The 22,800-nt window shown below is 39.9% G+C and overlaps 1 protein-coding gene across 4 annotated transcripts in view; it reads left to right on the plus strand.

The window, feature by feature from the left end:
- DNAAF4 (dynein axonemal assembly factor 4) overlaps positions 1-22,800 on the plus strand; it is a 100,457-nt gene that overhangs the window by 45,939 nt on the left and 31,718 nt on the right. For all 4 annotated transcript variants that reach the window (XR_002344798.1, XM_021094959.1, XM_021094952.1 and 1 more), the window contains exon 4: positions 19,235-19,466. Coding sequence is in view for 3 of the 4 variants with exons in the window: in XM_021094959.1 (XP_020950618.1) it covers positions 19,235-19,466 (232 nt within the window). In the remaining variant the exon portion in view is untranslated. The remainder of the gene's footprint in view (positions 1-19,234; positions 19,467-22,800) is intronic.

A 22,800-nucleotide genomic window follows, 5' to 3' on the forward strand; every position in this document is an offset into this window, starting at 1 on the left:
TGATGTTGATGTCAGAGAGTGTTTTGCCTATGTTTTCTTCTAGGAGTTTGATGGTGTCCTGTCGTCTATTTAAGTCTTTCAGCCATTTGGAGTTTATTTTTGTGCATGGTGTGAGGGTGTGTTCTAGTTTCATTGCTTTGCATGCAGCTGTCCAGGTTTCCCAGCAATGCTTGCTGAATAGACCTTCTTTTTCCCATTTTATGTTCTTACCTCCCTTGTCAAAGATTAATTGACCATAGGTGTCAGGGTTTATTTCCGGGTTCTCTCTTCTGTTCCATTGGTCTGTCTGTCTGTTTTGATACCAGTACCACACTGTTTTGATGACTGTGGCTTTGTAATACTGCTTGAAGTCTGGGAGAGTTATGCCTCCTGCTTGGTTTTTGTTTCTCAGGATTGCTTTGGTGATTCTGGATCTTTTGTTGTTCCATATAAATGTTTGGATTGTTTGTTCTAGTTCTGTGAAAAATGTCCTGGGTAATTTGATAGGGATTGCATTGAATGTGTAGATTGCTTTGGGTAGGATGGCCATTTTCACAATATTGATTTTTCCAATCCAGGAACATGGAATATCTTTCCATTTCTTTACATCTTCTTTGATTTCTTTGATTAAAGTTTTATAGTTCTCGGCATATAGGTCCTTTACCTCTTTGGTCAGGTGTATTCCGAGGTATTTGATTTTGTGTGGTACAAGTTTAAAAGGTATCGTATTTTTGTATTCCTTTTCTAATGTTTCATTGCTGGTATACAGAAATGCAACTGACTTCTGAATGTTAATCTTATATCCTGCCACTTTGCTGAATTTATTAATCAGTTCAAGTAGTTTTGGGGTTGAGTCCTTAGGGTTTTCTAGGTATAGAATCATGTCATCTGCATGCAGTGACAGTTTGATCTCTTCTCTTCCTATATGGATGCCTTTGATTTCTTTTGTTTGTCTAATTGCTGTGGCTAAGACTTCCAAAACGATGTTGAAGAGCAGTGGTGAGAGTGGGCATCCCTGTCTTGTTCCAGATTTGAGTGAGAAGGCTTTCAGTTTTTCCCCATTGAGTATGATATTTGCTGTGGGTTTATCATAAATGGCTTTGATTATATTCAGGAATGTTCCCTCTATACCCACTTTGGCGAGGGTCTTGATCATGAATGGATGTTGAACTTTGTCAAATGCTTTTTCTGCGTCTATTGAGATGATCATGTGATTTCTGACTTTTTTTTTTGTTAATGTGGTGTATGATGCTGATTGATTTGCGTATGTTGAACCATCCTTGTGAACCTGGGATGAACCCAACCTGGTCATGGTGTATAATTTTTTTGATATGTTGTTGGATTCGGTTAGCTAAGATTTTGTTGAGAATTTTTGCATCTATATTCATCAATGATATTGGGCGATAGTTTTCTTTTTTGGTGGTATCTCTGCCTGGTTTTGGAATGAGGGTGATGGTGGCATCATAGAATGTCTTTGGGAGTATTCCTTCTTCTTCAACCTTTTGAAAGAGTTTAAGGAGGATGGGCACCAATTCCTCTTTATATGTTTGATAGAATTCACCTGTGAAGCCATCTGGTCCTGGACTTTTATTTGTAGGGAGTGATTTTATGACCTCTTCAATTTCATTTCTAGTGATCGGTCTGTTCAGTTGGTCTGTTTCTACTTGATTCAGTTTTGGCAGGCTGTAAGATTCTAGAAAATTGTCCATTTCTTCCAGATTGTCCAACTTGTTGCCATACAGTTGTTCATAGTATTCTCTTATGGTTTTTTGTATTTCTGCTGTATCCGTTGTGATTTCTCCTTTTTCATTTATAATTTTGGTGATTTGGGTTCTTTGTCTCCTCTTTTTAGTGAGTCTGGCCAGGGGTTTATCAATTTTGTTCACCTTTTCAAAGAACCAGCTCTTGGTTTTATTAATTTTCTCTATTGTTTTTTGAGTCTCTATTTTATTGATTTCTTCTTTGATCTTTATAATTTCCTTCCTTCTGCTGACTTTAGGACTTTTTTGTTCTTCTTTTTCTAATTCGTTTAGGTGGAGGGTTAAGTTGTCAATTTGGGATCTTTCTTCTTTTTTAAGAAAGGCCTGGATTGCTATAAATTTCCCTCTGAGCACTGCTTTCGCAGCATCCCATAGATTTTGAGAGGTTGTGTCTTCATTATCATTTGTTTCAAGGTAGTTTTTAATTTCCTTCTTGATTTCCTCATTGACCCATTGGTTTTTTAGTAGCATGTTGTTTAGTCTCCATGTAGTAGGTTTTTTCTCTTTGCTTTTCCCATGGTTGATTTCTAATTTCATGGCATTGTGGTCAGAGAAGATACTTGAGATAATGTCTATGCTCCTAAATTTATTGAGATTCGCTTTATGTCCCAATATGTGGTCGATTCTTGAGAATGTTCCATGAGCATTTGAGAAGAATGTGTATTCTGATTTTTTTGGATGTAGTGTCCTGAAGATATCAATTAAGTCTAACTTTTCTATTGTTTCCTTTAGGATCTCTGTTGCTTTATTGGTTTTCTGTCTAGAGGATCTGTCCATTGATGTGAAGGGGGTGTTTAGGTCTCCTACTATGATTGTATTCTCATCAATATCTCCCTTTATGTCTGTTAATATTTGTTGTATGTATCTCGGTGCTCCTGTATTTGGGACATATATGTTGACGATAGTAACATCCTCTCCTTGGATGGATCCCTTAATCATTAAGTAGTGTCCTTCCTTGTCTTTCTTTATGTCTTTTGTTTTAAAGTCTATTTTGTCTGATATGAGTGTTGCGACTCCTGCTTTTCTGTCTTGTCTATTGGCATGAAATATTTTTCCCCACCCTTTCACTTTCAATCTATATGTATCTTTTGTCCTAAGGTGAGTTTCTTGTAGGCAGCATATTGAAGGTTTTTGCCTTTTTATCCACTCAGCCACCCTGTGTCTTTGATTGGGGCATTCAGTCCATTGACATTTAAGGTGATAATTGATAGATGATTATTTATTGCCATTTGAACCTCGTGTTCCAGTTGATCCTATGGTTCTCCATTCTTCCTTTCTTTTTTTTTTTTTTTTTTTTTTGGTTGGATGGTCTCCTGTTATTATCTGCTTGAGTGTATTTTTTTCATTTTTTGCAAATGCAATATTTGGTTTTGGCTTGTGGTTGCCCTGTTTTTTAAGTATGCTAACCCCTTCCCATAATTGTGTGTTTTAGCCTGATGGTCCTGTAAGTTCAAACACTTCATTACTATATTAAAATTAAGAAGAGAGACATACATACAAACAAAAAGGGTTATTTACCTCCTAACATCCCTTGCCCACTTTTTATAGTTTTGATGACTCTTTTATTTTTTTCTTTTTAATTTTATTTTGTTTGAAGCATGTTCATGATTAAATCTGTATGCTGGCTTATTTGAGTGACTGCTCTCTGATTGCGATTTCCTCAGTCCTAGTTCTTCCTCTTCTTCTTCTTCTTCTTTTTTTTTTTCTTTTCTTTTCTTTTTTCTTCCCTTTCCTTCCTTTCTTTTTGGTTTAGAGAAGCCCTTTCAATATTTCCTTTAACCTGGGTTTTGTGTTGCTGTATTCTTTAAGTTTTTGTTTGTTGGGAAAAATTTTTATTTCCCCTTCTATTTTAAATGATATTCTTGCTGGATAGAGTATTCTAGGTTGCATATTTTTTCCTTTGAGCACTTTAAATATCTCTTGCCATTCCCTCCTGGCCTGTAGTGTTTCTGTAGCGAAATCAGCTGATATTCTTATGGGGGTTCCCTTGTAGGTAACATTCTGTTTTTCTCTTGCTGCCTTTAGGATCCTCTCTTTATCACTAACTTTTGCCATTTTTATTATGATGTGTCTTGGTGTGGGTCTTGGTTCAGTTTGTTTGGGGCCCTCTGTGCTTCTTGTATCTTGAATCCAGTATCCTTTAGATTTGGGAAGTTTCCAGCGATAATTTCTTCAAATATATTTTCCATTCCCTTATCTTTTTCTACTCCTTCTGGAATTCCTATTATGCGTAGATTGGCCCGCTTTGTATTATCCCATAGGTCTCTTATATTGCTTTCCAGCTTTTTGATTCGGTTTTCTGTCTGTTGACCAGATTGAGTGATTTCCATTATTCTATCTTCCATATCACTGATTCGTTCTTCTGCATTATTCATTCTGGTTTTTACTGCCCCTAGTTCAGTTTGCATCTCTGCAAATGAATGTTCTAGTTTTTCTTGGCTCCTCCTTATATTTTCTAGTTCCTTTCTGAGGGTATCTGCATTACTGTTCATATCTTCTCTTAATTCCTTCAGTATTTTCACTATTTCTCTTTTGAACTCCAGGTCTGTCTGACTGCAGAGATCTGTTTCATTGCTGACTGTTTTAGGTGAGTTCTCCTGTTGGTTTGACTGGGGGTGGTTTCTCAGCTTCTTCATCTTGCTTGTTGTTTTCTTTCTCCTGAGGGAGTTGTACTCTCCGTGATCGAGTAGTGTTTGCCTTGTCACTGCCGTGGAATATTTCCTGAGGGCTGGTGTTGTTGGTCAATCTTTTTTGAGGCAGTGTGGCTTTTCTGGAGTGTTGATGGGGCTAACAGTGTTTCTTTGAAGCAAAGGAGGACTTCCTGAGGGCAGACAGGACTGGGAGGTCCACCCCACGATGGTAGCAGATTTCACTTGGTCATGCAGAGCTTGCTCTGGTGTTTTTAGGCTGTGGGGTTCTTGCAGGGGGTTGGCGGTGTTGGGCAGCTGCTCTTCAGGGGTGCATCACCCCCTGGGGGCTGGAGCAGCAATCTGGGTCACTGAGAACCTACGAGGCTCTTCCCTAGGGCAGCCCAACTCAGAAGGACAGCCTGAGAATGTAGGCAGATCTTTTCACAGTCTGGCCGAGCTTGTTGCAGCTTTTCTGGGCTGCAGGGGCTCTTCCAGGGGGCTGGTGGTGCTGAGCAGTTATTTCACGGGAGTGGGGCACCCCCTGGGAGCTTGGGCGGGTAGCAGGGCCCTTGGAGACCCAAGAGGCTCCTCCCCAGGGCAGCCCAACTCAGAAAAACCGTCTGAGATCTTTTCCGGACTCGGCCAGGCTTGTTGCAGCTTTTCTGGGCTGCAGGGGGTCCTGCCTGGAGCTGGCAGTCCTATGCAGCTGGTCCACTAGGTCTCAGCATCCCCTGGGGGCTTGGGCGGGTAAGCAGGTCCCTTGGAGACCCAAGAGGCTCCTCCCCAGGGCAGCCCGACTCAGAAAAACCGTCGGAGAATTAGGCCGATCTATTCACGGCCTGGCTAGGCTTGTTCTAGCTTTTCTGGGCTGCAGGCCTTTTCTAGGGGCTGGTGGTGTTTGGTGCTGCTCTGCGGAAGCGTAGCCCCTCCAAAGGGCAAGCAGGCCTGTGCAGGGACAGCCCCTGTGGTGGTAGGCTTCAGGCAATTGTTGAGGCCAGCCCTCCTGGATGGCAGGCAGCCCCAGGTTCGGTGAGAGCGTAGGGGGTGGCGGGGGTGGGGGAGGGAATGCACTGGGAAGCACAGCTTTCTGCTAGCTAGTGGGCCTGTAAGCTTGCTGTGGCGTGGGGGATATTCTATGGGGACCCACCCCTTCTTCTCTCCCCTCCCCAGCACTGGTGCAGACCAGGCTCTTCTCCCAGGTTCCCTCTGAGGTGGCTTTCCACTTCCCCGTCCCTAGAGTATTGTTCCCTTCCTCTGGGACAGCTTTGTTTTCTAGTCTCCCAGGCAGTCTCTGCCCCGTCAAATGGTTTAGAGACCTCCGAAGCAGTTTCCACTCTGCCCCGCCCCCCTAGCCCAGGGACTAATCTCTGGAGCCCGAGGTCTCGGTGCCCAGCCCCCCCCGCCAGGCATCCCCCGGCCCTTTCTCAGGGATTAACCTTCAGAGGCGAGGTCTCGGTGCCCAGGCGTCCCCCGGCCCTTTCCTGGGGACTAACCTCTGGAGCCGAGGATTCGGTGCCCAGCCCCCACCCAGGCGTCTCAATTTTTGGTGACTGTGCCCGTAGTTCAGATGGTCCGTTGGGTTCTTGATCAGTTTTTCCGTACTCTGACTTACTGCTACATTCTTCTCTGCATCTGGGGATTCCTCCAGTTCGTTTGATCTTTCCCCCGGTAGGTGACTTTCCAGGGTGCGGAATCCCTTTCTCCTCTGCAGTTCCCTTTCGGGAGCGTCCGTCCCGCACGGATTCACCTTCTTTCACTCTCCTCTTTTCTCCCGTTCTGCCCAATAATGTCACGAACTTCTTGCCGTTATTGGAGTTTAGGTTCCTCTGCCAGCGATTGGTTGCTGTTCTGTGCGAGTCATTTATTCTGTAGATGTGCTTTTTTTGTTGTGTTTGTGGGAGAGGGCGAGCGTGTCCCCCTACTCCTCCGCCATCTTGTCCTCCAACCGCAGTCAGGTTCTTAACCCACTGCACCCCAGCGGGAACTCCTCCTATGTTGACTTTTTAGCTATATATTTATGTGAATGTATATGTTTGTGTATATATGCATAAATATAATCTAATATAGATAAACATAATTTAAAGTATGTATATATATTTTAGGTATTTGTAATTTTTTTAGTGGTTGCATATGTATCTTTAACTTACCCCACTCTATAAGCTACTTCCAGTTAACACTGATTCATTTCCGGTAAAATATAGTGACTTTATTTTATACAATTCCACTTTCTCTCTTTACTTTTGGGGCTATTATTACCATTCATGTGTATGTATGAATATGTGTTATAAAGTCAACGATATATGTTATAATTTTGCTTTAAAAAGTATTGCTTTTTTCAAAATCTTGTTTTTAAAGAAATTAAGAGAAAATAATAATGAAATATGTATTCCATTTTAAATTTATTTTTTAATTGGTTAAGGTATAAATAACGTAAAATTTACCATTTTAGCATTTTTAAGTGTATCATTCAGTGGCATTAAGTACATTCACGTTGCTGTGCAGTCATTACCACCATCCATTTCCAGAATATTTTCGTCTTCCCACACTGAAACTCCCCATTAAATAACTCTCCATGCCCCATTTCCCTAAGCCCCTGCCAAACACCATTTTATTTTCTATGAATTTGATTCTTCTAGGTATCTCATGTAAATGGAATCATACTATATTTGTCTGTTTGTGCCTGGCTTATTTCACCTAGCATAATGTCTTCAGGGTGCATCCACATTTTTAGTATATATCAGAATTTTCTTTAAAAAAATTTTTTTTTAATTTGCTTTTTAGGCCTGCACCCACAGGGGCATATGGAAGTTCCCAGGCTAGGGGTCATATTGGAGCTGTAGCTGCCAGCCACAGCAACTCAGGATCTGAGCCTTGTCTGCCACCTGCACTACAGTTCAGGGCAACACTGGATTCTCAACCCACTGAGCGAGGCCAGGGACCAAGCTTGCATCCTTCTGGGTACTAATCAGGTTCATTAACGCTGAACCATGAATGGAACTCTAGAATTTTCTTCCTTTTTAAGGCTAAAGAATGTACTGTTATTATGGAGTTCCTGTCATGGCTCAGTGTTTAATGAGTGCAACTGGGAACCATGAGGTTGTGGGTTCGATCCCTGGCGTCACTCAGTGGGTTGGGGATCCGGCATTGCCATGAGCTGTGGTGTAGTTCGAGACGCTGCTCAGATCCTGAGTTGCTGTGGCTGTGGTGTGGGCCGGCGGCTGCAGCTTGGATTGGACCCCTAGCCTGGCAACCTCCACATGCCCTGGGTGTGGCCCTAGAGAAGACAAAAAAAAAAAAAAAGTATTGTTATTATGTATGTATGATACTTTGTTTATGTTTCTCTGTTTCTATTGTCTTATATACTTATCTACGTATTTACCAGTTCTCATATTCCTCACTCCTGCTTACAGTTCTGAGTTAATGTTTGGTCACATTTCCTTTCTGCTTGAAGAGTTTTCTTTAGTATATCTTATAGGGCAGTTATTCTAGCAACAGAATCTCTCAGTTTTCATATATTTCATCTTCATTTATGAAGAATGGTTTTGCTAGCTATAGAATTTGTGGTTTAAGGTTTTTTTCTATCATTGCTTTGACAGTGTCATTTTCACTGCCTTCTGTACTAATTATTTCTAATGGAGAATCAGCCTTTAATTTTATTATTGTTCCCCTGTAAATGAGTCTTTTTTTTTCTGCTTTTTTTTGTTTGTTTGTTTTACTTTCAAGATTTTCCCATTTTTGTTTGGCTTTTGTATTAACTAAGCAATTTGACTCAGTTGTATCTAGCTGTATCTCTGTATATTTATTTTATTTGGGGTTGAAATTCTTGGAGGTATGTAATTTTTCATCAAATTTGAGAAGTTTTTTTTTTTTTTTTTTTTTTTTTTCTTTTTATGGCCACACATGCTGCATATGGAAGTTCCTGGGCTAGGGGTCAGATCAGAGCATCTGAAGCCTATGCCACAGCCATGGCAGCACCGGATCTGAGGCACATCTGCAACCTATGCCGCAGCTTGCAACAATGCCAGATCCTGAATTCACTGAATGAGGCCAGGGATTGAACCCACGTCCTCATGGACACTATGCGGCTTTCTTCCCCCACTGAGCCACAGTGGCGACTCCAGATTTGAGACGTTTTTACTGAGTATTTCTTGATGTATTTTTGGTTGAAAATTTAGTTAATGATATAGTAATTCTGGGTTCAGTTTTATTTGTTTATTTATTTATTGGTGGTTGTTTGTTTTTTACTAACTAGCCTGGACTTTAACTGTGGAATCAGTCTAGTTTCCCTTGTGTTTTACAGCTACTGTTGTCTCAGCTGAATTTTTTAATTCTTATATTTTAGAGTGTCTTCCTTAAGGGTCTTCCCTTCGTCTGTATAACTCACTTGTGAGCTAATGATTTACGCATAGGTAGTAAATATCTTCACCCTGAAAGACTTCTACTCCTTTGCTAGTTAATTTGTGTGGGTTTGGAAATACATTCAAAGTTAAAGCAAGTTCTCAAGACTCCCTTGGCTTCATTTTATGCCAACCTTCCTTAGGTATCCCCCAGAAACGCATTGCTTTCTATTTAGCCAGGGCTGTATAGTGCGATTATCACAGACCTTCTGTGGCTCTCTTATTTACATGATTGCTTGTTAATTTTCTGACTAGTCAGGCACTTACCCTAACCATGACTTCTACCTCAGACCTCAAATGCAAATTTCCTCTTTATTTCCAACTAAATTTACACTTTTCTCCACCAAAGCCACATTTTCACTGCTCCACCCTGAAATGAATCTACCATGTTTTTTTTTGTTGTTGTTGTTGGTTTTATTTGGGTTTTTTTGCCACAGCATGGGAAGGCTTGATAAGGCATTTCAGTTCCCAGACCAGGGATTGAACCTGGGCCACAGCAATGAAAGCCCCAAATCCTAACCACTAGATGACTAGAGAAGGCCCAAGGACACCATTTTTGCCAACAAAATTGCTGGGTTCTTTTGCTAGATTCACATGTGGGTAAAAATACCATTCTTCATCCTGGCTGGAGGTGGGTAGTTGGGAGTAACCTTAGGCAGAAGGGAGGAGCCTCTTACTGTTCCTACCTGTACTTGCCTATAACTTCAGTTTTTCTGGAATAAACACTTAGCAATTTGCAGGCTTCCTTTGGTTAATTCCCACTGCCCTGAACTGATTGTCTTTGATAAATTTGTCCAGTTTTAAACTTAATCTTTGTGTATGAGAATTGCCAACTTCCTCATGCCACTGTAAAACCTACATAGTTTCTGTTGTGGATGAATTTTACTTTTGCTTATTAAGCTCCCTAAGAGTTATCTTGGTATTTTGATTAGATTTACAGTGAATTACAAATTAATTTCATAATATCAATATATTTAAAATATTGAGGAGTTCCCATTGTGGTTCAAGTAACAAACCCGACCAATAACCATGAGCACTCGGGTTCAACCCCTGGCCTTGCTCAGTGGGTTAAGGATCTAGCACTGCCATGAGCTGCAAAGTAGGTCACAGATGTGGCTCAGATATAGTGTTGCTGTGGCTGTGGCATAGGTCTTATTGGTTTACTTTTGTCTTTATTGTCATTATTCTAGGAGGTAGATCAAATAAGATGTTGCTGTGATTTATGTCAGAGTGTGTTCTGCTCGAAAGGGTGTGGAGAAAAGGGAACCCTCCTTCGCTGTTGATGGGAGTGTAAATTGGTGGGAGTGTAAATAGGAAAACAGTATGGAGATTCCTCAGAAAACTAAATATAGAACTACCATAGGATCCAGCATAGGAGTTCCCGTTGTGGCTCAGTGATTAGCGAATCTGACTAGGAACCATGAGGTTGCGGGTTCGATCCCTGGCCTTGCTCAGTGGGTTAAGGATCTGGGGTTTCCGTGAGCTGTGGTGTAGGTTGCAGACGTGGCTTGGATCCCGACTTGCTGTGGCTGTGGTATAGGTGTGTACAGCACAGGGATCTATGTCCAATCTCTTGGGTTAGAACATGATGGAAGATAGTATGAAAAAAAATAATGTATACATATGTGTGACTGGGTCACTTTGCTGTAGAGCAGAAATTGAGGGAACACTGTAAATCAACTATACTTTAATAAAAAATAAAAAACCCAATATGGTACTAGCGCAAAAATAGAAATATAGATCAATGGAACAGGATAGAAAGCCCAGAAGTAGGATTTTCTGCTGTAGTGTGGTGGGTTAAGTATCCAACTATAGTGGTTTGGGTTGTTTCAGAGGTACAGGTTTGATCCATGGCCTGGCAGAGTGGGTTGAGGGTCTAGCTTTGCTGCAGCTGTGGCATAGGTTGCTGTGTGGCTCGGATTCAGTCACTGGCCTGGGAACTTCCATGTGCAGCATGTGCAGTCGTTAAAAAAAATTACAGAAGCAGACACATATGCTGATGGTCAATTAATGTACGACAAAGGAAGCAGGAATACACAATGGAGAAAAGACAGTCTCTTCAATAATTGGTGCTGTGAAATTGGTCAGGTACATGTATAGAATGAAATTAGAACATTCTCTAACACTGTATACAAAAATAAACTCATGGAGTTCCTGTCGTGGTGCAGTGGTTAATGAATCCGACTAAGAACCATGAGGTCGCGGGTTCGATCCCTGGCCTTGCTCAGTGGGTTAAGGATCTGACATTGCCCTGAGCTGTGGTGTAGGTTGCAGATGCGGCTCGGATCCCACGTTGCTGTAGCTCTGGCGTAGGCCAGCGGCTACAGCTCTGATTGGACCCCTAGCCTGGGAGCCTCCATATGCTGCGGGAGTGGCCCAAGAAATGGCAAAAAAACAAATAAATAAATAAATAAACTCAAAATGGAATAAAAACTTAAATATACAACCAGATACTGTAAAACTCCTAGATGAAAACATAGGCAGAACACTGTTTGACATAAATTGCAGCAGTGTCTTTCTGACTCTGTCTCTTGGAATAATGGAAATAAAAGCAAAATAAGCAAACAAGACCTAATTAAATGTAAAAGCTTTTGCACAGCAAAGGAAACCATAGACAAAATGAAAAAAGCAACACACAGAATGGGAGAAGATACCTGCAAATGATGTGACCAAGAAGGGATTTTTCTCTGAAATATACAAAAAGCCCATACAGCTCATTATCAAAAAAACAACCCAGGAGTTCCAGTCATGGCTCAGTGGTTAGTGAATCTGACTAGGAACTTTGAGGTTGTAGGTTCGATCTCTGGCGTTGCCCAGTGGGTTAAGGGTCCGGGGTTGCTGTGAGCTGTGGTGTAGGTCACAGATGCAGCTCGGATCCCACATTGCTGTGGCTGTGGTGTAGGCCAATGGCTACAACTCCAATTCGACCCCTAGCCTGGGAACCTCCATATGCCGCGGGAGAGGCCCTAAAAAAGGCAAAAATACAAAAAAAACCCACCCACCCCCCAAAAAAAACAAAAAAAAACCCCAACCCAATCAGAAGCTGGGCAAAAGATCTAAATAGACATTTCTCCAGAGAAGACAGATAGATGGCCAAAGAACACTTGAAAGGTGCTTACCATCAATAATTATTAGAGAAATATAAATCAAAACTTATGTGAATTATTACCTCATACCAGTCAGAACAGCCATCATCATTGTCTACAAAAAAAAAGTAAATACTGGAGAGGGTGTGAAGAAGAAAGAACCCTTCTACACTGTTGGTAGGAATGTAAATTGATGCAGACACTATGGAAAACAGAATGGAGCTTGCTTAAAAAACTAAAAATAGAGCTACCATATGATCTGGCAATCCCATTCCTGGGCATATATAGAGAAAATCTAATTTGAAAGGTTACTTGCACCCCAGTTTTCATTGCAGCATTATTTACAATAGCTAAAAAATGAAGCAACCCAAGTCCACTAAAGGGAATGAATAAAGAACATATTGTACATGTATACAGTGGAATATTACTCAGCCATAAAAAGAATTTAATAATGCCATTCGAACAGGGATGGACCTAGAGATTATCATACTAAGTGAAGTAAGTCAGAGAAAATCAAATACCATTATCGCATATCAATCTGAAAAATTATGCAAATGAACTCATTTACAAAACAGAAACAGACTTAGAAAATAAACTTATGGACAGCAATGGGAAAAGGTGGGGGCGGTAGTTAAAAGAGTTTGGGAGAAACATACACACTACCATATATAAAATAATAAACAAGTATAGCACAGGGAACTTTACTCAGTATTCAGTAATAATACTATATGGGAAAAAAATCTGAAAAAGAATGGATATATATGTGTATATAACTGAATCACTTTGCTATACATATGAAATGAACACAGCATTATAAATCAACTATACTCCAATATAAAATATAAATTAACAAAAAGAAAAATAAAATAAATGTTAATGAAATAAATTATGGAGATTTTTCTTCCAGGAATGTGACGTTTACCTTCATTTATTCTTTTTTTTGGCGGGGGGAGGGAGGATCTGCAGTATATGGAAGTTCCCAGACTAGGGGTCAAATCGGCGATGCAGCTGCTGGCCTACATCACAGCCACATCTGTGACCTACACCACAGTTCATGGCAACGCCAGATCCTTAACCCCCTAAGCAGGGCCTGGGATCGAACCTTCGTCCTCAAGGATACTATCAGGTTTGTTACGGCTGAACCACAGTGGAGACTCCCCACATCCATTTATTCTGACTTATTTTTTATACCTCAGCAAAATTTTACATATACAACTGGCTCGTATTTTAAGATTATTTGTAGCATTTTAAATGCTTTCCTGACCATTACTAATGACTTTTTCTGTTGTCTTTTCTAATTCTTTATTGCCAGTTTATAGCAAAATTAGTTTTTATGAGTTTATGTAAGTTGATCTTAATGTGATTGCTTTGCTGAACTGAGCTCTTCATCCTAATAGCTTTTCAGTTTATTATTTTTGTTCTTTTATTTTTTTACATTTTTGTTCTTTTTTTATTTTTATTTTTTGGTCTTTTTTTTTTTTTTTTTTTTTTGTCTTTTTAGGGCCGCACCCACAGCATATGGAGATTCCCAGGCTAGGGGTCTAATTGGAGTTATAGCTGCTGGCCTACGCCAGAGCCACAGCAAGCCAGATCCGAGCCATTCCTTCGACCCACACCACAGCTCACAGCAACACCGGATCCTTAACCCACTGAGCGATGCCAAGGATTGAACCTGTAACCTGATGGTTCCTAGTCAGATTTGTTTCCACTGTGCCACAATGGGAAGTCCTATTTTTTTCTTTTAGATGGTCTACCATATTATTTGCAAATAATGATGGTTTTATCTCTGTATAAGCTGTATTTGTATTTCTTTAATTTTTTTTTTTTTTTTTTTGTATTTTTGCCATTTCCTGGGCCACTCTTGCGGCATATGGAGGTTACCAGGCTAGGGGTCTAATCGGAGCTGTGGCTGCCGGCCTATACCACAGCCACAGCAATGCCAATTCCAAGCCACATCTGCAACCTACACCACAGCTCATGGCAACGCCAGATCCTTAACCCACTGAGCAAAGCTAGGGACTGAATCCGAAACCTCATGGTTCCTAGTCAGATTCGTTAACCACTGAGCCAAGACGGGAAATCCTAAATATTTTTAATTTTTAAAAAGTATATATTTTAACTAAAATTCTAGGAGTTCCCTGGTATCCTAGTGGCTAAGGATCCAGCATTGTCATTGCAGTGGCACAGGTTCAGTCCCTGGCCCAGGAATTTCTATGTGCTGTGGGCAGGCTAAAAAAAAAAAGTCTATTATAGGAGTTCCCATTGTGGCGTGGTGGAAACGAATCCAACTAGGAACCATGAGATTGTAGGTTCGATCCCTGGCATCACTCAGTGAGTTAAGGATCCGGCGCTGCCGTGAGCTGTGGTGTGGGTGGCAGACATGGCTTGGATCTGGCATTGCTGTAGCTCTGGTGTAGGCTGGCAGCTGTAGCTCCGATTCGACCCCTAGCCTGGGAACCTCCATATGCTACAGGTGTGGCCCTAAAAAAAGGCAAAAAATTCTATTGTATAGTTTATGCCTTCTAGAAAAATAGTAAAACTGTAGGCATATTGTTCTTAGGGACTTTACTAGAAATATTTTTAATGCTTCACCTTGAAGTATGATATTTTATAGGTCCTTTTTATTGATCTAATTTTTAAAATTCTTAGTATCAACTAATATTTTGTTAGGTACTGAGATCACACTGTTTTTCTCTTTTAATTTTCTAATATCATAAATAAGAAACACCCTCTGATTAAGATGTATTATAATATTAATATTTTCCTTGATTGAGTTTTTTAGTGTTTTATTTATTATTTTTTGCATGTAATTCATAATTGAGATTTGGCTTATAAAGAAAAATGTCTTGATGAACCAGAGACTCATTCTAAATTAAAAGATTTGTAGATTTCTTCATCTTCAGGAATTTGGTTTAAGTGCAGAGCATTATTCTCTCATTACTTAGCTTTGCTTTCTGTACCAAACCAATAATTCATATTATCTGACAGCTGAACAATACAAAGCACTTAAAATCCAGTTCTTTTTGTGTGGTGATTGTTTTGCTACCCTTCTGGGTTTTCTGTTAACACCTATTCTTCCTTTAAGTAATATATTCCCTTATTACATTTTTTTAAAAATAAAAGACCTTCGAGGATTATTTAACTTTTGTCTGTCTCTCTATTTGTTGTCTGTTTCATAAGCTTTGTGATACTACCTTCTTCATGTTTTTCTCTTCATTCTGGTTCCTTCTGTCACCTGCTCTGTGAAGCCTTTTGTAATTCTTCCTCTTCCTTATTAATCCCTGAGTATTATTTTTTGTGTCTCTAATATGGCATATTAATAAATTACATATGCATATGTGTGCACATGCACGCAAACACACATATTTCCCTTGACTACATCTTGGTGTAATAAAAGAATTTTATTGTTCCTTTTGGTTACAAGAACAGTTTTGTTTTTAGTATTAAAGACTTAGTTTTATGTATAAAATAGATATAAAATAAAGATGAATGTATAGCACAGGGAAATACACTGAGTATTTTGTAATAATGTATAAGAGAAAAAATATGAAAAAGATGGTTATGTGTGTAAATGAATCACTTTGTTGCAACCTGAAACCAACACATTGTAAATCAACTATTCTTCAGTTGTTGGTTTTTTTTTAATTTTTTAATTTTTTGTCTTTTTGCCATTTCTTGGGCCACTCATGCGGCATATGGAGGTTCCCAGGCTAGGGGTCTATTTGGAGCTGTAGCCGCCTGCCTACGCCACATGGTTCCTAGTCGGATTCATTGACCACTGAGCCATGACGGGAACTCCAAGCCTCTCTTACTTCTGGTGTCTGCCCCCCTTGTGGCTGAAGTTGGTATGTGGGCTTGCTGTAGGCTTCCTGCTGGGAGAGACTGATGCCTGCCCACTGGTAGGTGGAGCTGATTCCTATCCCTCTGGTGGGTGGGGCTTTGTCTCTGGATGGGATTAGAGGGCTGTGTGCCTGAGGGGTCTTTAGGTAGACTGTTTACTGAGGGGTGGAGCTGTGATCCCACCTGGATTGTTGTTTGCCCTGGGGCTTCTCAGCACTGACTGATGGGTGGAGCCAGATTTTCCCAAATTGGCCACCTCCAGAAGAAAGGCATGCTGCTGGATATTCCCAAAAGCTTTGCTTCCATTGTCCTTCCCTCAAAACAAGCCACATTCACCCCTGTTTTTCCAGGATGTCCTCCAAGAACTGCAGTCATGTTTGACCCAGATTCCTATGGAGACTTTGCTTTGCCCTGGGACCCAGTGCACGTGAATGTCTGTGTGTGCCTTTTCAGAATGGGGTCTCCGTTTCCTCCAGTCCCATGGAGCTCTTGCACACAAGCCCCACTGGCCTTCAATGCCAGATGCTCCAGGGGCTCTTTCTTGCAGTGCCAGATCCCCACACGTGAGTTTGATATGGAGCTCAGAACTTTCACTCCTGTAGGTGAGTCTATGTGAACCAGTTAGTTTCCAGTCTGTGGGGCTTCCCACCCAGGAAGTATGGATTTGCTTATATCGCGTAATCACCCCTTCTACCTCTTGATGTGGCCTCCTCCTTTTCTTCTGGGGTAGGATATCTTTTTAAAGGTTTCCAGTCTATTTGGTTGAATATTGCTCAGCCTTTAGTTGTGAATTTTGTTGTTTTTAGGAGAGATGTTGAGCTCCAGTCCTTCTATTCTGCCATCTTAATCCCATCTGCTATTCTTCAGTTTTTAAAAAAAGACTTAGTCTTATGCATTTAAAAATTAAAAAAAAAATTCACTCCACCCACACTCATTATGAAGGCTGAAGATGTTGTGACTCTTAAATTTGTGACATACATTTTCCTCCTTCCATGTGTTGGGACAGATAGGAAGGAGAAAAGGGAAACATTAACTAAGGGAAGTTGTCATCTTTTTTTTTTTTTTTTTGTCTTTTGTCTTTGTTGTTGTTGCTATTTCTTGGGCCGCTCCTGTGGCATATGGAGGTTCCCAGGCTAGGGGTTGAATCGGAGCTGTAGCCACCGGCCTAGGCCAGAGCCACAGCAATGCGGGATCCGAGCCACGTCTGCAACCTACACCACAGCTCACAGCAATGCCGGATCCTTAACCCACTGAGCAAGGGCAGGGACCGAACCCGCAACCTTATGGTTCCTAGTCGGATTCGTTAACCACTGCGCCACGACGGGAACTCCTGTCATCTTCTTTTAGGTTTTGACTGCCTCTGGTTAACACTGACTGTTCATCATGGCTTGTTGTCAGGCATTTAAATGCTAGCTCATTGCCATGTGCAGGTTCTTTCTGACCCATCCTGCTGGCCGCTCTTTGCAGCTCTCTGAACTTAGGACATGTAGTAATTATTTTGTGCTTAGTTTAGGTCTTAAGTGCAATTCTGGGATTGCATGAAATTCCAGTAATCTGTGAAACTTGTTTTAAAGTCTGTGTTTCACAGTTCAATAGGAAAATAAACAGTCTTACAGAAAAGGGTGTTAACTCATGCAAATATCATAGAGTACTTCTTCAGTGGCTGGTTTTTATTCTTATCATGTTTTTTCTTTGTTTCTTTTGTGGCCACATCCACAGCATATGGAAGTTCCTGGGCCAGGGATTGAATCTGAGCCTCATCTGCAACCTACACTATAGCCATAGCAACACTGGATCCTTTGACCCACTGCGCCAGACCAGGGATCAAACCCACACCTCTTAACCCACTGCTCCACAGGGGGAACTTCCATACCTATAATGTTAATTCTATATCCTAAAATAATACAACCTTTAATAAATTTTTTCAGATGTCTTTTTTTTTTTTTTTTTGCCATTTCTTAGGCCGCTCCCACGGCATATGGAGGTTCCCAGGGTAGGGGTCTAATCGGAGCTGTAGCTGTCGGCCTAGGCCAGAGCCACAGCAACGCGGCATCTGAGCTACGTCTGCAACCTACACCACAGCTCACGGCAACGCCGGATCGTTAACCCACTGAGCAAGGGCAGGGATCGAACCTGCAACCTCATGGTTCCTAGTCGGATTCGTTAACCACTGCACCACGATGGGAACTCCCAGATGTCCTATTTAAATGTAAATTGGGGAGTTGCCTTCATGGCTCAGTGGTTGACAAATTGGTCCGATCCCTGGCCTTACTCAGTAGGTTAAGGATCCGGCGTTGCTGTGACTCTGGCGTTGGCCGGCAGCTTTGGCTCCGATTCGACCTCTAGCCTGGGAAACTCCATATGCCGTGGGAGCAGCCCAAGAAATGGCAAAAAGACCAAAAAAAAAAAAAATGTAAATTAGCTTAAGTTTACATTAATGAAATTTAAATAAAATTTAAAATTCATTTCCTCAATCACACTAGCCACATTTTAAGTGCTCCATCAGCCACATGTAGCTAGTGGCTTATAGATAGTACAGAACATTACTACCATTGATAAAAGTTCTGTTAGATGCTGCTTCCATAGAGGATAGAAGTGAGAAGTTTTTGTTACCATAGACAAGTTAGTTACATGAAGTCAGTGTATTGCTTTCAAATTCATTTGATATTTAGCTTTCCATGTGGAAGTTTTAAATAACTTATATTGCAAACATAGTTGGCAGCAGGATTCATAGTCAAACATTTCCACCCACCAGAGCCAGACTCCTTAATTTCTTCTTCCTCTTTCCTGTCTTATTATTCCCTCATTCCTCAGTTAAAGGGTGGCACAACTTCAGTCCTAAGACAAGGTAAGACTGGCATAAGTAGAAAGGCAAATGTTTGCATATATGTATTTGTGTGTGTGTATACAGGTTTTGAGAAAAGTGATTTAACTTTCGGAATAAGTTCTTATTTTTTAAACCAAATCCTTAGATTATCTAATTGAATACCTACCCACATTTTACATATGAGTAAACTGAGGCTAGAGATAGTGATTGCCCAAGAATGTATCAGTAGTTAATGCTAAGTCTGGAACTAAATCCTGTGTTCATTGACACCCAAATCATGGAATATTCTACTAAATGATTTGCCATTCCCATTTTAATTCTTTATTTACTTCTATTGCTGTAGATTTAATGACAAAAGTTTAGAGGTAAAAATAACTTATTATTATAATGAAATTCTTATTTTTAAAATGTTAAGGAATTCCTGTTGTGGCTTAATGGGTTAAGGACCTGACATTTTCTCTATGAGGATGTGGGTTTGATCCCTGGCCTGGGAACTTCCACATGCTGCAAGTGTGGGCATAAAAAGAAAAAAAAAAAGTTGCTGTTTATGTTTTAAATGATTTATAATTTTTTTATTCTTTTTTATTACTCAGAGAATTTATTACATTTGTAGTTGTACAATGATCATCACAATCCAATTTTATAGGATTTCCATCCCACAACCTGAGAGCATCCCCACACCCCCCAAAATGATTTATAATTATAATTCTTATAGATTGAAGAAGAAGAGAGGAAAAAAATAGAAGGTATGAAAGAAAATGAACGAATAAAAGCAACTAAAGAATTGGAAGCCTGGAAAGAACACCAAAGAAAAGCTGAAGAACAAAGAAGAATTGAGATAAAAGAAAAATTACATCAACAAGGAAAGCAAATTGAAGAAGAGAGAAAAAAATTAAAGCGTAAAAGCCTTACTAGAAATTCAGCATCTAGATATCTTGACACAAATGGTACAATTATTACTTTGGCATTTTCTGGGAAAGTGAGTTCTGTTAGAGAAGTGTATACATCACCGTGTGTGTGTGTGTGTGTGTGTGTGTGTGTGTGTGTGTGTGTATCCACAATATTTGGTTATTATTTGGGTATATGAACTACTGCAATATAAAGACCAAGGTCAAGTTCCCACTGTGATGCAGTGGATTAAGAATCCAACTGTAGTGGTCCCAGTCACTGCAGAGGAGTGGGTTTGATCCCTAGCCTGGCACAGTGGGTTAAAGGATCTGGCATTGCCACAGCTATGGCATAGATTGGAGCTACAGCTTGGATTCAGTCCCTCACTTGGGAACTGCCATTTGCCATAGGTGCAGCCATGAAAAAACGAAACTAAACAAAAAGACTAAGGTGAAAAACTTCTTTCTTCTTCTAGGAAGTAGTGAGGTTTTCATAATAAAATGAGCTAAGATTCCTTTTCTTTCATACAACAGAATCATGATTTGAGGAGGGGGGACAGAAGAAATGTATCCAGTTAAAAACTTATGTCTTGGAAGTTTAAGTTTTGATTGGATATTTGAAAAATTAAGGACTAATTACATTTTTTCTTTAGATGTGAGAATGGTATTATAGTTAGGTTTATGAAATTCTCATCTTACAGAGATGGCTATTGATATATTTGTGGATGAAAAAATATGACTGAGATTTACTTCAAAGTAATATGATATGTGAAAGTGAATAGAGGTAAAAATGAAATGATGGGAGTTCTTGTTGTGGTGCAGTAGAAACGAATCTGACTAGTATCCACGAGGCTGCTGTGGGTTTGATCCCTGACCTTGAGCAGCAAGTTATGGATCCAGTGTTGCTATAAGCTGTGGCATACGTTGCAGATGCAGCTTGGATTTGGAGTTGCTATGGCTATGGTGTAGGCCGGCAGCTGCAGCTACAATTCAACTCCTAGCCTGGGAACTTCCATATGCAGCACATGTGGCCCTAAAAAGCAAAAAAAAAAAAAAAAAAAAAAAGATGAAGTGATTCTGTCTGTGTGTTGATAACTGAAGTCGAGACATGAATGCATGATGGTAATTATTCTTTTCTGTCTACTTTTGTATATATTTGAAATATTTTATTGTAAAATGAAAAAATAAGCTAAAGATCAAAGCATATTGACTCACTTTTACAAAGTAATTTTAAACTAGTAAAAAGAAAACAAGGAGTTCCCATTGTGGCTCAGCAGAAACGAATCTGACTAGCATCCATGAGGATGCAAGTTTGATCCCTGGCTTTGCTCAGTGGGTTAAGGATCCAGTGTCGCCACAAGTTGTGGCATATGTCACACATGCGGCTTGGATCTGGTGTTGCAGTGGTTGTGGTGAGGGCCAGCAGCTGCAGCTCCCATTTGACCCCTAGCCCAGGAACCAAAAAAAAAAAAAAAGATTCAAAAATTAATGAAAACAAATTGTATAAAGAACACAGAAAAATCCAAACAAGGAGAAGAAAAATAAAAATAAACATAGGAATTAATGGAATAGGAAACAAAGAAATAATAAAGGGATCAATAAAACCAAAAATTGATTTTTTGAACAGATAATTAAAATTTGCAAAATGTTGCAATAGTTGATCAAGGAAAAAATAGTGTTAGAAATAAATACATTATATAATTATAGATAGAGTAGAGATTAAAAAAAAGAATCTTTAGGCTAATAAATTTGAAAAGAAAGAAAATGTGCGCAATTTCCCAGAAAACAAATGACCAAAATTGACTTGAAAAAACCAGAAAATCTGAATAACCAGCATGTGTTAAAGAAACTAAATGTACTTCCACAAATATTCTCTTCCCAGCTGGTTGTAGAATTCAAAGCTGAAAGTTATTTTCCATTAGTAATTTGGGGTTTTTTGTTGTTGTTTTGGGGTATGTTTGTTTTTAGGACTGCACACATGGCATATGGAGGCTCCCAGGCTAGGGGTCGAATCAGAGCTACAGCTGCCAGCCCACACCACAGCTACAGCAATTTGGGGTCTGAGATGCTCCTGCGACCTACAGCACAGCTTAAGTCAGCGCCAGATCCTTAACCCACTGAGCAAGGCTAGGGATCAAACCTGCAACCTTGTGGTTCCTAGTAGGATTTGTTTCTGCTATGCCACAACAGGAACTCCTCCATCAGTAATTTGAAGGTAAGTTTTTATTGCCTCTACCTTCTAATGTTGCTGCTGAGAAATCTGCTCTTGATTTAGTTTGATCCTATGTAAGGTAATCTATCTTTTGTCTCTGGTTTGCTTTACGATTCTTCACTTTGGTATACTTTAATTTTATTATTCTAAGTGCAGTTTTATATTTCTCTCATAACAGAACTTGGAGTATAGTTTCACTCAGAGAAATTGTGTCTTACCTCAGTTCTAGGAAGTTACAAGCTATTGTTTTCAACTAGCAAATTGTTTTGAAATTGCCTTTATCATCTTTGGCTACATTCTGTGTAATACCATATCTCTTCTAGTTTGCAAATTTTCTTCAAATATGCCTAATGTGCTGTTATACTTGTTGTAGAGGTTTTCAATTTCAAGGACAATATTTTCATTTTGCAAGTTTTATTTTCTTCTTTCATACCTATTTCTTCTTTTTTCATTAAGGTTCTTAGTTTTTAATCATGTTTTTTAACTTGTTTTAGTTCTTTTTTTTTTTTTTTAACAGTTGCACCTGCAGGCTAAGGGTCAAATTGGAGCTGCAGCTGCCAGCCTGTGCCACAGCCACAGCAACACTGGATCCAAGCCGCATCTGTGAACTTTGCCACAGCTTGTGGCAATGCTGCATCCTTAACCCTCTGAGCGAGGCCAGGAATTGAACCCACATCGTCATGGACACTATGTCAGGTTCTTAATCTGATGAGCCACAATGAGAACTCCTAGACCATCTTAGATCTTTAAGTAGCATGTTTTAAATGATTAGAGTCTCTTTCAGATAGTTCTATGATTTCAAACTCTTAGTAGGCCAGTCCTCCTGTTTGTTGTGTCTGCTGACTGTTCTTCATTACTGTATAGAAGAAAGATACATTATATCCTCATGTGATTTGTATTTTTTGTTTGTATGCTCATCTCCAGCAAGGATTATTTTTATGTATGCATATAAGGAGATTTCATGTTTCTGGTTTGCAGAAATAAGAATTACTTGCAAGTAATACCTGAAGTTTAGATTTCTCACAGGAGACATTTTTTTCTCCTCTCATTCAGAGCGCTAGGAAGAAACATGCTCCACTTTCCTGGACTTGTGGACAGAGATTTTATATGTATGTTTCACTGAGACTGTAGCTCTTCTAAGGCTGTAATTGCATTTTTAGCTCTCACCTGTGTACCTATTTC

Source organism: Sus scrofa, chromosome 1, assembly GCF_000003025.6.
Source record: "Sus scrofa isolate TJ Tabasco breed Duroc chromosome 1, Sscrofa11.1, whole genome shotgun sequence".
NCBI lineage: Eukaryota > Metazoa > Chordata > Mammalia > Artiodactyla > Suidae > Sus > Sus scrofa.